The sequence below is a fragment of the Seriola aureovittata genome, chromosome 22 (assembly GCF_021018895.1).
Source record: "Seriola aureovittata isolate HTS-2021-v1 ecotype China chromosome 22, ASM2101889v1, whole genome shotgun sequence".
Classification (NCBI taxonomy): Eukaryota; Metazoa; Chordata; class Actinopteri; order Carangiformes; family Carangidae; genus Seriola; species Seriola aureovittata.
Window position 1 is genome coordinate 11876357 of NC_079385.1, and position 13463 is coordinate 11889819.

The 13463-nt window shown below is 41.0% G+C and overlaps 1 protein-coding gene across 10 annotated transcripts in view; it reads right to left on the bottom strand.

Annotated features, from left to right (window-relative positions):
• The window catches only part of LOC130163202 (ELKS/Rab6-interacting/CAST family member 1-like), a 118904-nt gene that overhangs the window by 90836 nt on the left and 14605 nt on the right, over positions 1-13463 (bottom strand). For all 10 annotated transcript variants that reach the window (XR_008826411.1, XR_008826412.1, XR_008826413.1 and 7 more), the window contains exons 5-6: positions 696-952; positions 414-585 (exon numbers count right to left, since the gene is read on the bottom strand). Coding sequence is in view for 7 of the 10 variants with exons in the window: in XM_056367142.1 (XP_056223117.1) it covers positions 414-585; positions 696-952 (429 nt within the window). In the remaining 3 variants the exon portion in view is untranslated. The remainder of the gene's footprint in view (positions 1-413; positions 586-695; positions 953-13463) is intronic.

Consider the following 13463-nt stretch of genomic DNA (forward strand, 5'->3'; position numbering starts at 1 on the left):
TATTGAAAAGTTGAATGTCCATCTGTGATCATTTACCACATCTCACCACTAGAGGGAACTGTTGTATAAACAACAACATCATGAACTGAGCGTTAAAACACAGAACTGAGAGTTGTTAGAAAAGAGACAAAGTGAGCAGGGGAGAGTAGAAAATAGGGTAAAGAGTACATTCCTGTGTGTGTGTGTGTGTGTGTGTGTGTGTGTGTGTGTGTGTGTATTGATGTTTCTGTGTTCTATTAAAACTAAATCATAAGCCAAGAGTGGGAGCAGCCAGAGGCCTTGCCTGGTTTGTACACACTCACATCTGGCTGTACACAAAGACATGCACACACCCTTACACATGGGAATTCTTGAATACACCATGTTTCTTCTTCACCAGTCAGACACAGACACAGACACACACACACACACACCTCTCTGAGTTGGAGCATCTCCTTGTCTTTTCGCTCCAGTAGGCCCTCCAGCTGATGGATGGTCATCTCAGCATCAGCCAGTCGCCTTGTACGTTCATGGTCCTCTTCTGTTGCCCGTGACGACAGACCTTTACTCTGCAACATTTCCAGTAACTTCTTTATTGACTCGTCCCTGTTAGAAAAGAATAGTATAGATTTAAAGCTAACATAATGGCAGCTTAAATCAGATAACTACTACATTTCACACTAGAAACCTCCCAAGTCTCTGGCCTCTATCTTTACCTGGCAGTTAGTGTGTGTTTTTGTGTATCTATCCTCAGCTCCATTTCTTCCACAGTCTTCCTCAGGAGGAAGAGCTCTTTGATCTGCCGCTCGTACTCGCCGTGGAGACGCAGGAAGTTCTCCTCTGTCATTTCCTGAGGGGAGATGGGGTGGTTTCCGAGGTGACCGGACTCCGAGTAATCGGACTGGAAGAGCTGGTTGAGATCTCGTTGGATTCGGAGCTCATCTTGTAAAGCCTGGATGGTGCACTGAAGATGCTGAAAGAAAGAAGTTAAATTCAAACCTACAAGATGTAACACAGTGTGTGGATGTTGAGGTGATGCTGTTGAAGAGATTAATGAGTGCGAAATAAGATTATTGCACAACAGGACTTTAAAACATTCTCTACTGAGTTAACCTTTATTGCACCAGGAGCTGAGATTTTGGCCTTTCCAAAATTGCAGCCCATATGAAGGGTAGTTTACCTAAACACCTGCAGTTCTCTGTGTGTAAGCTGGTTTGTGGTAATTTGAGAGTTAAAAGCTACTGTGAAATTGAATGTAACTTGTGGGCATATGCTGCAGTAATCCTGGCTTTGTATCAACAGCAAGGACGCAATTTTTCCACCTGCATTTTGAAGTCATGTCCGACAGGGTGGACCCAGGGTATGCTGGGAGGGATTATAAATCCTAGAAAACCTGGGAGCACTTAGGGATCACGTGGAGCAGCTGAGGTGAGTTGCAGGGAAAAAGTATCTTTGGCTACTGTGCTCATCCCGCTGTTACAGCAACGCTGATAACGGATGGATGGATGGATGGATGATTTTGATATTGTTCCATATGCATAAACTCAAACTCGACTATATTGCACCATAGCTAAAAGAGTGTGTTTAAAATCACAGACAGAGTTTTACTGATTTGTATTTGGATCAAGACACAGAATATGTCAAGACTGATCTAAATGCAAAGTGTGAGTAAGTGACCGGCTGACTGAGACAGCAGCATACAGTATGTTTATGTCATCTTGAGTGAGTGAGTGTGCTATAAAAGTGAGTTGGCAGGTTAGTATCACAACCGTCATCATCATGGCTGAGGACAACATGACATGACTAGCCCTGAGTTAGATGAAAAAAGAATTTAATATGTGTGCATGTGTGTGTGTGTGTGTGTGATGTCACAATGATGGCCCAAAGCTTTTTCTTTTTTAAATGCATCACGCACAACCTGAACAGCAGCCAGGTCATCGCCACACCACCCATAGCATATTTCCAGAGACTAAAATAATATGGGTAGAGAGAGGTACTGCGAGTAAACAGTAAGTAAACACAAGATTTGGAAAAAAAGGAAGTTAAGAGGTTAGAAAAGACAGAGATGCTAGTGCTCCCTTGCAGCTGTCGTTAATCAACATTGACAAGAGAAAGAACAAGATTAAAGGAGAAAGGAAAGAGACGAATGAGCTTGGAGGCAAAGAAAAACAATTCTTAGATATTAAGGAAGAGAAAGGAGAAGAGAAAAAGCAAAAGCAGCAGATGGTGATCACAAATAAAGTATATACTAGTACAAACAGATGCACAAAAAGAAAATGGATGAAAGGTAATTAGATAAAATTGTAGCAACGATCTTTCTCAATAGCTCTGCTTCATTTTGTGCGACAGTCAGAGAAGTGTGTGCCAACGACGACTCCTCCCTCAGACGCGCCAGCACTGACCCTCCCTTATGATGACAATATGCAAGCATTTGCCAACAATCTCAAATGTTTTGAATGGGGCTCCAATCCTAAGTAATTTATCAAAATGAAAATACAAACATTTATGAGTTTGTCATTATAAACTTAATCCTTTTTTTCCTTTCCTTTTTGTTTTGTTTTTAGACTGTTCAGACAAAATTAGACACTTGAAAGAGTCGCACTTGGTCTCTGGAAACTTGTAATGGAAATGTCACGCACAAATTACCAAAGTGTGTATCTAAGGTGTGCCCTTTCTGCTTCCTTCTAATACTGTTTATCATCTCATTTTTCATTTTTTTAAAAATTTGTATTCACACTGTTTTGTTCATTCTTTTAAAGTTTGTTTACAATTTCTTCTGATGATTAAATCTGTAAAGCTCTTTGAAAACTGGCTCATGTATGTACGGTATGATATGAATAAATTTGCCTATGCTTTTTGCCAGAGATTAATGAATTCATAATAAAAATAATCAGTACATTTATTGATACTGAAATGAATCACTAGTTACAGCCATAGATATGAATATAGAGAGAATGCACAGAGAAAGACGCAGCTGTGTGGTGTGTAGTCAGAGCGAGAAACACAGAAAAACACACACATCCATACTCATTACAGTAATATGCGTAGAATATAGTATATTTCATGTGCTATTTAGACATTAAAGAAATGTACATGCATGAGTACACACATCCTCATATGCTGTTATCTGTCAGGCAAACACACACAATCACATACTCCCATCAAGCATCCGAAACTATGTCAGAGTTGCAGAAATTAATGTGCGCGCACACACACACACACACACAGACATAGACACAGACACACACACACACACACCAGGGCTTGTGCCAGTTCCCCCCAACACACACACACAGCTGGAATGTCGAGCTGAGAAATGCCAGACCACAAGAGAGAGATGAAAAAGAAGGAATGAAATATAAAAGGAAGCAAGCAGAAGGAAAGGAAAACAGAGGGGGGAGATAAGGAGGACGGACTGAGACAAAGAGAGAAAACAGTGGGAACTGTGTCCGGCAGAAACAGAAGAGGGGGTTAGAAGAGGAGGAGAGAGAAACACAATAAGGGCCAGAATACAAGTTGTGTTTTTCGTCTGAGTTTGTGCTGAGTCGTCTTTGGCTCCTTCACCTTTGATCCTGTCAAGTGCTTCCTGATTCCACAGGGGACCGAGGGGGTCGCTCAACACTCAAGACAGAAATGCAAACACACACACGCATCCAGAAACATGCTCACACACTCTCGACACATCTACATGTTCATATTACACTGTGAGTTACAAACACAAACCATTCATGTAACAGCACAGGAACATTTAAAGAAATTCAAATGTTATCCATATCAAAAATAAGAAAATTATTATTTCCAGTCTGATTTCTGCTCGCTGCATCTTTACTTCTGTCTTTAGTTTATTTGCATGTACAACTGATAAAATAGCAAGACAGAGAAACAAATCTAAACTGTATATCAATGTGACAAACACACAAACAAGAAGACAAATCAAGGCGACAGATCTTTGCCTCAGATGTCCAAGGGAAGGACAGATAAATTCATTGAGTTTTTGCAAAACTTGTGAATTTGATTGAATAGCCCTCATACTCTCTTAGTAGGAGCAAGCTGCTTGTGACAAGCAAATTGATAAATAAGACAGAACTCATTTACAAAAATACATACTGTAGCACTGTAGACCAAAATGAGGTGTGAACAGGAAACAGTCAGTCAACTCTTCCAGTTTCATGACTGTAAATACTATCTGTAGAAACCATCATGACTGCATTTACATGCACTTAAAAAACCAGGATGTTGCTTGAGCACACTCATACTTTTAAGCCTCTGCTCACTCATTAACAAAAGATGAACTATGTTTCACCTCCAAGTAACAACATTATCTGTCATAGAAATAAATGAATGCAAATAGGATAACAGGTCCAGCCAAAAAGCAACTAATAAGAAACTCAATTTGAATTGTTTGTTGGAATCTTGTCTGGTCGAATGATCCATATATGTACGATCACAATGAGCGCTGTACTCTGTTTTTCCACTCTTGAACTTCTAAGCAGCACACTTCTGGGTTGTTTCATAACCACAAAATTGGTGGAAGAACCTGAAATGGGTGGAAAAATATTCAGACCAAAAAAATCTCAAAATGTCTCACTATTAAGCCACAACCACATTGGCTTGTACTCAGTCCATTACAGCAGTGTTCCCTAATTATTTTTGCTTGTGACCCCTTAATATGAAGTAATATCTCTTTATCTCAGGCTGCAGGTTGTGAGCAGTTTAATCAAAAAATGATGTTCCACCCATCTGAATGTTTCATTTGAATAGTTTTTTTGAGGCCTGATGGAATAAATGAGGATTGCACAAGAAAAAGGCAAAGACTGAAAAATAAATTTTGCACATCAGGATTTAGCTATTTTTAAAATTTCCATCCAGGACATCTGATCTTGCAACACTGTGATTGGAAACCACAGCATCACAGCACTGCTTTAAGCAAAGTTTCTCGACTGAGATGAGATTGATTTTTCGTGTATTTCACGGAGCTGAAAATCAAGGTCTCAGCATGAAACCAGGATGGGACTCAAATTGACAACACTAGAGGGATTAAAATGGGCTTCTGACAAATGTAATGGCTTCACCAACGTAACTGCTGCCTAAAAACATGAATCCAAGCCAAAATTCATGTTGCAATGAGAGAAAAAAACAGAAGAGAAGAGAAGAGAAGAGAAAATCCGTTTGTGAATATGGTGACAATTTTTCCATCCGCTCATCGTCACCCCCCCACCCCCCCTCTCCCGAGGCCACTGCTCATCTGTCGTTCAATATTAACCATCTCTCTGTTATTACTCCTCCTTCTCATCCCTCGCTTATTCTGTGCTCGCCGGGTGAGTCACGCTTCCCCCGTCGCAAACGGACACACACTGTGACAGAAACACATATACACACACTTGGATGGACAAACACACACACACGATGAGTGCACGATAATGCCCACACACAGAGTTACACACACATATGCAGCAGACAACATAATGTTAGAGGCAGTGGCCGTGCTGTTTGTGTGTGTGTATGTGTGTGTGTAATGACCGTGAGCAGTTTGAAAGCATCGCCCACTCAGGCATCAGACAACATGCAGATTAAAACACACTCTCTGTATTCTCTGAGGATAAAGGTGGAGGATGAAGAACATAATGAAGAGGAGGAAATAACATTTGAAAAAGACGAATGACTGAGAGAAACACATCATTTCCCAAAAGAAGGGAAGCAAGCTCGTGGAAGAAAATAGAATCAGATTCGATTAAAACAAAAGAGGAAGTCGAGAATAAAAATGGATGAAAGGGAGAAAGAGGAAAGAGATTAAACTTGGGAAAGAACAAATAAAATAGCCAAGAGGGCTGAGAGAGGAGGAGAAAAGGCAAGAGAGAAGTGTTGACCCTAATCAGTCACTTTGAGATGCAACATCAGGGCCAGTGGTGGGTTTAAAGAGCAAAAGTAGAGGACAGGAGAGGAGAGGAGAAATTAAATCATAAAAAACAGCCCATTGTAGCTGTCACATTTATTTTGACTGACAGACAGATACACATACTGACAGATTTCAGAGAGGCAGAGTGAACGAGAGAAAAAGAAAAGCTGCAGAAGAGAAGGGGAGTGACTATACTGTAATTCTCTTCATTCCTCACCAGCTCGTCCCAAACCCACTCCTTATAAGGAAAGACATGGCTACCACAGTACCACAGGCCCTCACACACACACACACACACACACACACACACACACACACACACAAACACACACACGTGTAGAGAGAGAGAGGGAGAGAAAGTGGAGAAAGTGAGACAGGGAGAGCAAAATCACAGCCTCATAGGCAAAGAGGGAAAGCTGACTCTCTCTTTCCTTTCACTTTCAAATCTCTCTTTTCTCTCTATATTTCTTTCCACAGTAAAACTGACACTGTGCCTCTGTGAAAGAGAAACGGAGGGAAAGAGGGACTATTTATTTCTCTCTATGCCATGGAGTTAAAGTTTTATAAGACTCCTGAGCGTGGGAGTCTGCTCTTTCTCTGTTAAATTCTCTCCATGAATCTCCCTCTTGCTCTTTCCTCGTTGTTCCCCTTCCTCCTCCTCCTCCTCCTCTGTCCATCTGCCTTTTTCTCCCCCACTATCATTCCCTGTATTTACCTTATTCCCTCTTTCTCTCCATCCTTCTCTCTTCCTCCTTCTCACCTATCTCTCCATCCTGACTAAATAAACACACAGGTCTGAGTACCATCTGTTACCGATGAGCATTCATGTGTGAAATGCACACACAAACACACACACACACACACACACACCAATGCAGAGATAATAATAAAAATAACTTATTTTTGGAGTTTTTTATCTTTTAGTTGGAACTCAAAAGGGTAGGAAGAATGATGACTGTCTCACTCATGCACATGAACTTGGACGCACACACATACAGTATGCAAACATGAGCAGAAACATACACACACACACACACACACACACACACACACACACACACACACACACACACACACACACACACACACACACACACACACACACACACACGGCAAAATAACAAGTCATAGGTCGATGAGCTGTGGATGGAGAGAGGAGCAGACTGCAGGCAACAGAAGGATGGAGACAAAGTAGGCAGAGCCAGACAGTGAGATGATTGTCATTGCATTTTAAAGCCCGCTGTCTTGTGTATCAAAGAAAGAATAAATAAATAAACAAATACTTTTAAAAACTTTGCTGAGCCTGCAGGCCGACTTCTCCTGAAACCGCTCTGCATCACATTCATACAGTCAAACACAGTCATGCTCGGATCCTCTCAGTCTGGCTGCAGAGGAGCGAGCATCCAGACAGAAACACGGAAACAATTTTAGTAAGAAATCCCCCATCCACTCATCAGATGTTGAGTAAGATGACCGGCTGACTGAGGTTCACAAACTCGTTTGTCTAATGAGCAGGTCAGCTGACTGATTTAATCAAAGAACAGAGGAAGAGACTACAGATCGAACAGTGGTAGATCTGCAGCTGAGGAGCGTGACTCTTGAGGAATGCACAAAGTGTTTGCAGAATCCTCGAGTGTGTGTGTGTGTGTGTGTGTGTGTGTGTGTGTGTGTGTGTGTGTGTGTGTGTGTGTGTGTGTGTATGCACGTTCAGCATTTTTTCTCCATGAATCCGTCCCCTCCCCTTCCTCGGCCTCATCTGTAACTGCGTTCCAAGCGATTTACATCCAAGCTTCACTTTTTTAGACAAGAAAAATCTCCACATCTAAAATTCAATTCTGCACAATTCAGATTAAATGTTAAACATGTCTGAAATCTATCAAATCCTGTTTCACATTCTGTGCAACTTGTTCCCGTTAAGATTCAGGTAAATGGATTATAGAATGGGAAATAAGCATTATTATCAAATGGCAACTAATAACAAGACAGTGTGTAATCAGCACAACAATGCTGCTATTTTCAGCTCATCTTATTCTGTCTTTCATTCATCTTTAATCTCCTACATTTTTCCTCTTTCCCCCTCTCCCTTCTTCGTCCCTCTCTTTAAGTCAATCTATTAATTCCATCTTTCCATCCACCTTCCTCCTCTTTGCCCATTTCTCTCCTGTCACATCAGCATCAATCAGTCTTTCCATTTCTCTACATTTCATCAATTTTTTTCAGCTCAATTCGTCTGCGCCATCCATTCATCTCTCCTCCTTTCCTCCTTTCTCCTGGCACACACCCCGGCTTTCCAGTTTGATCTATCCTCTGCTGATTTCCTCCTTCCTTCTTTCTCTCTACATTTTACACATCTTTACATCTCAATCCATCTTCTCCATCCATCCAACCCCCCCCCCCCCCCCCCCCCTTTCTCTGAGGTTCTTTGCCGGTTTATGGATTGCCAGGCAAAGCATTTTTTTCAGCCAGCTGGCACAAAAACTCTTGCTGGCAACATTTTTTTTTTTATATACAGTAAATGGAAATCTCACACAGGAAACAATTGGCCCCGTCCGTTTCTATTGAATTTGAACTAATCTGAGTCCTTGAGGACAAGCTCAACGCCAGCTTGGAGTAATTAAATTAGAAATGCAAGATGCTCAACTTAAATCCAGGTGTAATAACGTTAAGTGCTGAGCAGTGATTATAAGTCTTTACTCAGTCAACACAGAAGCTGGTCCAAAATGCTTTTACAGTATATTTACAGTAAAATATGTCTCATGTGCTTTAGTCCCATCTTTTATCTTTGATTAAGAATTGTGGTCAATTCTTTATTTTATTGCACAATAAATGTCTTCAGCTTGTTTCAGATGGTTTCAGCATTTCAACTGCAGAGGGGGAACAGATCAGCGTTTTGGTAGCACCATCCATTTATACATTAACCTGAAGGCCTGATTTACTGCCATGTTTAAAGACTGAAAAAAATCTCACTCAAGTGCCAGTCTGTGACTATCCCGCTCTCTCTCTCTAAGTTTGTCGCTGTGAGCGAAAGCAGGAAAAAGACAGAAGAAGAAGGGAGTATCTCCCTCTCTCTATCTCTCTCCTCCTACCCACGACCTGAAGGCAAAGTGCCACCCAGGTGTAAGGGGCACTGTGTTCACCTGCCTTTTTGGATTAACTTCCTCACTCACTCACGCGCACGTGCACACACACACACATACACACACACACTGAGAGAAAGAGCTGACAAATCACTAGACCTTTCGCCCACTGGGTTCAACAGGTAGTAGGTTTATCATTTTAATCCTACCAAAAACAAAATGGAACCTCTGGGCTGATGTTAAACCAGTATACATATGTTGTTGTGACAATATGTGCATTTTAATAAAATCCGTCAACAGGATGATATGATCTTCAGTCTTATCTGCTAGGAAACTAGAACAGTCTCACTGAGATTAATGTATTATCACAGAAGAACATTTTTTTCTCCCTCTTTAAAACACACACACACACACACACACACACACACACACACACACACACACACACACACACACACACACACACACACACACACACACACACACACACAAACACTATTCCAAACCAGCACCTCGAGTATTAGGTTAAATAATTGAGGAGAACGAAAAACAGTGCAGCAGTAAAAGAACAACAGCCACTGGGCTGCTGTACTTTCTCCATCACACACACACACACACACACACACACACACACACACACACACACAGACACACAGACACACACACACAGACACACAGACACACAGACACACACGACTTCCGACATCATACCACTGCCAAGTACTTTCCATTTCCATAAAACACACACAAATTGTTGCATGCAAACAAAAACATATACACTTGATAAAAATAGAAATGGTAGAAAAAGAGCAGTCCTGCACAACACATGCACAAGAACATGCATCCCCATGTGCACATACTGTATATACAGTAACACACACATGCAAATGGGCAGTTATAAACATGCAGGCAACCGTGCAATCTGCGCCTCCACAGACACACACACTTGTGTGTACAAAAAGCCCAATTGTCCTGACACACACGTAAGCCTGCCAACACAAGGACAAAGATTCCCTCCTGCTACTCTCTCTCTCTGTCTCTCTCTCTCTCTCTCTCTCTCTCTCTGTCTTTCTTTCTCATCAAGCAAACAAACAAACCCGTCTGGCAACTACTTCTCCTTAAAAATGCATACATGCAAATCACCATATACAAACACCCTACATAAATGAAGAAACAGACACACACACATTCACACACATGCCAGCTCTGATGTCACGGGGCTCGCCTGGAGTACAGTAGACAATAGATTGCATCTAGCAGCCCCAGAAACAGACAGACACAGCGGTTATTGTTCATTGGTATGATTCATTTCTGGGACAAACCACTTGGAACAGAACATGCACTCTGTTCAGAAATGTATTGTATTATCCCCAAATCCATTTAGGAAAACTTAATTTTGGTATTTAGCTCAATATGCATTTAATGTTGCATAATTTTGTTCAGCTTTCAGAGAGAAAACAGCATTAGCAAGGTGTCATTTGTGCATTAAACTCTTGTTAGTTGCACGGCAGGCAAGTATGGGATTGAATGGAAACAATGATGCTGAACCCCAGATGACAAGGTTACAATCATGAATGCTAACTGTTGCTTATCTTCTGCTTGAGCTTGTTTATCTATTGAACGGAAAGTGCGCACTGTTTGGAGTGCAGATAGCAACAAAGAAAAATTTAAAAAAAGAGATGGAAAGAGACAAAAGTTGTGTATCTTTTGTGTAAGAAAGAAACTAACTTTGTGAGGGAAAGACAGGGAAAAAAAAGATAGAAAGTGAAGCTTTCCTTCAGCATTCCAAACATTCCTTCATCTTTCCCTTTTTTCCATGCTTCGCTTTCTTTCTGCGTGAAACGTTGTAGTTACCTGCTGTGATCAAAGAGGTGGAACAAATTGGGTGAACACACTCACAAACTCACTCACACACAGCGAAAAACCAAAGCAAGGCGGGACACTAAAAGTGACAAAGGAGGCAGACAACAGTGACTACAGTATTAGGCTGAATAGATTGGGGATGTGTATTCAGATCAATAGATTTGTTAGACCAGGGTGTGTCCTGTCTACTGAATTGTGTTCTGTGGCAAAGCTGCTCCACAGGCCCAGATGGAAAATGAGAGAGGGAAGAGAAGGAGAGGTGCCGCCGTGAAAGAGAGGAAGTTCGTTAGTGGGAGCGAGAGGGAGATGGAGAGTGTGATGACAATGAGTGGAGAGCGAGGTAAGACAAAATGACTGGATGTGGGAGGTGAAACAAGAGAAAGCAACTGGCAGAGGGAGACAATAATAATTTAAAGCTCAGTGGGGATGTCTGCGATCTAATCTGACTGAAAACCTGCAGATTTGCTACATTTGCCAAATGAAAACTTTTTTTCACTCTTCTCTCACTGACAGTTTATTTTTTCCTCTTTAGTATCTTTAGCTAAGTAGCATCACACACCTGTCAGGAACACAAGCATGAACAGAATGAATAAGCTTTACTGATGTCACATGACAAGATTTTGTTTTCAGTCCTCACATTGCTTATACAGGCAGCCAATATGTAAAATTGCTCAGTTGAACCTTTGTACATTAACCTTCAGCTCTATGGTGGATGGTGGATTTCAGCTCATGGTTTTGGTTGAACAGCTCAAAGGTTTACGGTTTTGATTCACTAAATTTCCTGCAGCAGGCAGCAGTTTTCAGTGACAAAGCTCTGACAAACTAACTCTACATTACCTGCCCAGCACTAAACAGCAGAAACATAAAGTTAGCAACTAACTGCTTAACATACAGCAGCATTTAGCAGCTAAAGAGCAGATATTTCCCTCAGGAGCAGGTGGAGATGAAAACAAAGCAAAGAAAACAAAGAAAAAATGAAAAGTAAGTATTGGATAAAATTTGTGAGGTGCCCTGAAACACAACTAGTAATTAATGCTAATGTTGCTCAGTGTTGGCTGAATGTGTAACTAGACTGTTTGCCATCACAATTCGATAATACCTGAGTGTTGTGTTTGGAACTTTAACAATTAAGTAAGTAAAAAAATCACATTCATGGCTATAGCTTATAAGAGAATCAGGGGTGGATGTAATGATTACTTTCATTATCGACTAATGTCTAGTTTGTTTGTTATAATTAATCTATTAATTGTTTGGTCTATTAAATGCAAGACAAAGCAAAAAATGCCCATCAACTTCCCTGAGCTCAGGATGACATCTTCAAATTGTCTGATTTATCCAACGATGAGTTAAAACAAAAGAACAAAAGTTGTTTTTTTTCCGACAACTACAAAGAAAAGCAGATCTTCACATTTTAACGCTGGAACCAGGAAGTGTTTTTTTTGTTTAATAAATGACTTAAATTGATAATCGATTAGTTGTTGTAATCATTAATTTTCATTCTACTGAATAATAACACTAGATAAAATCTACATATTGTTATCAACATATACAACAGACAACAACAAAAGTGGCAGGTCTGAAAATGTTGTAGATAATTATACCATGATTTATTGGATCTTGTTTACAAAGACGTTTTTAAAGAGTCTAACAAGTGCAAACATGAGACTGGGAATGACTGTTATTCTGGTTTTGAATTTATAATGACACATTGTAATGATATGAGAGGAAGGGAGTCACGCACAGAGAGTGCAAACAGAAGGAGAGGAAGAGATAAAAACAGAGGCGGGCGGAAGAGAGGTGAAGATAGCGGGCCATGCATGAAGGAAGAGGTGAATAAGTGAGGAAGCATGGAGGAAAGAAGGAGGGAGGAGGAAGGGCAGAGGGTGGAGATGAGATGTGCATTCCTCAGCAGGGGCGTGACCAAGCACGTGTGTGTGTGTGTGTGTGTGTGTGTGTGTGTGTGTATATTCCAAAATTACTGGGAGTTAACTTAATTCAATTTCTAAGACGAGGACGATGGCAAAGATACAGAGAGAGGAGGGAAGGTAGGAGGTAGGGAGGAGAGAGAAAGTGAGAGCTGACTCACCATGTGATGACAGAAATAGAAGAAGAGAAGCAGAATGAGTAAGAAGAGAGAGAGAAAAAAGGGAGCGAGGGGACAGAGAAAAGCCAGAGATGAACAGAAAAAGAGAGCGATTGAAGAGAGGGAAAGTGACAGGATAATGAGAGCAGGAAATGAAAAGGACGGCTTGGGTTAAAAGGGTGTGATTTGTCTGGAGGAGAGAAAGGGAATAAAAGTAAAAGAGATCAAGAGAGTATAGCACATATTCCCTGACATTAGGGATCTGAAAATATTCTTACATGTCTTAACATGTGTATTCACTCGCTCCAGCAGCACACACGCACACACCCAAGGAGGAGTGTGTGTCTAAGTGTGAAGGCACCTGAGGATTTTTGTAGGGATGGCAGGAAGCCAAATACATGATAGATTGATCAACATATCATCTGTTCCTTTCGACTCGATTTATGGATGCAGATATACAAGCATGCACATACTGCATGTGTCCTCACACACACAAAACTGGCTATAAATTTTCTTGGAGAGCGATTTAATATCTGGTGATGTAATTTCACAACCTGAAGTCTTT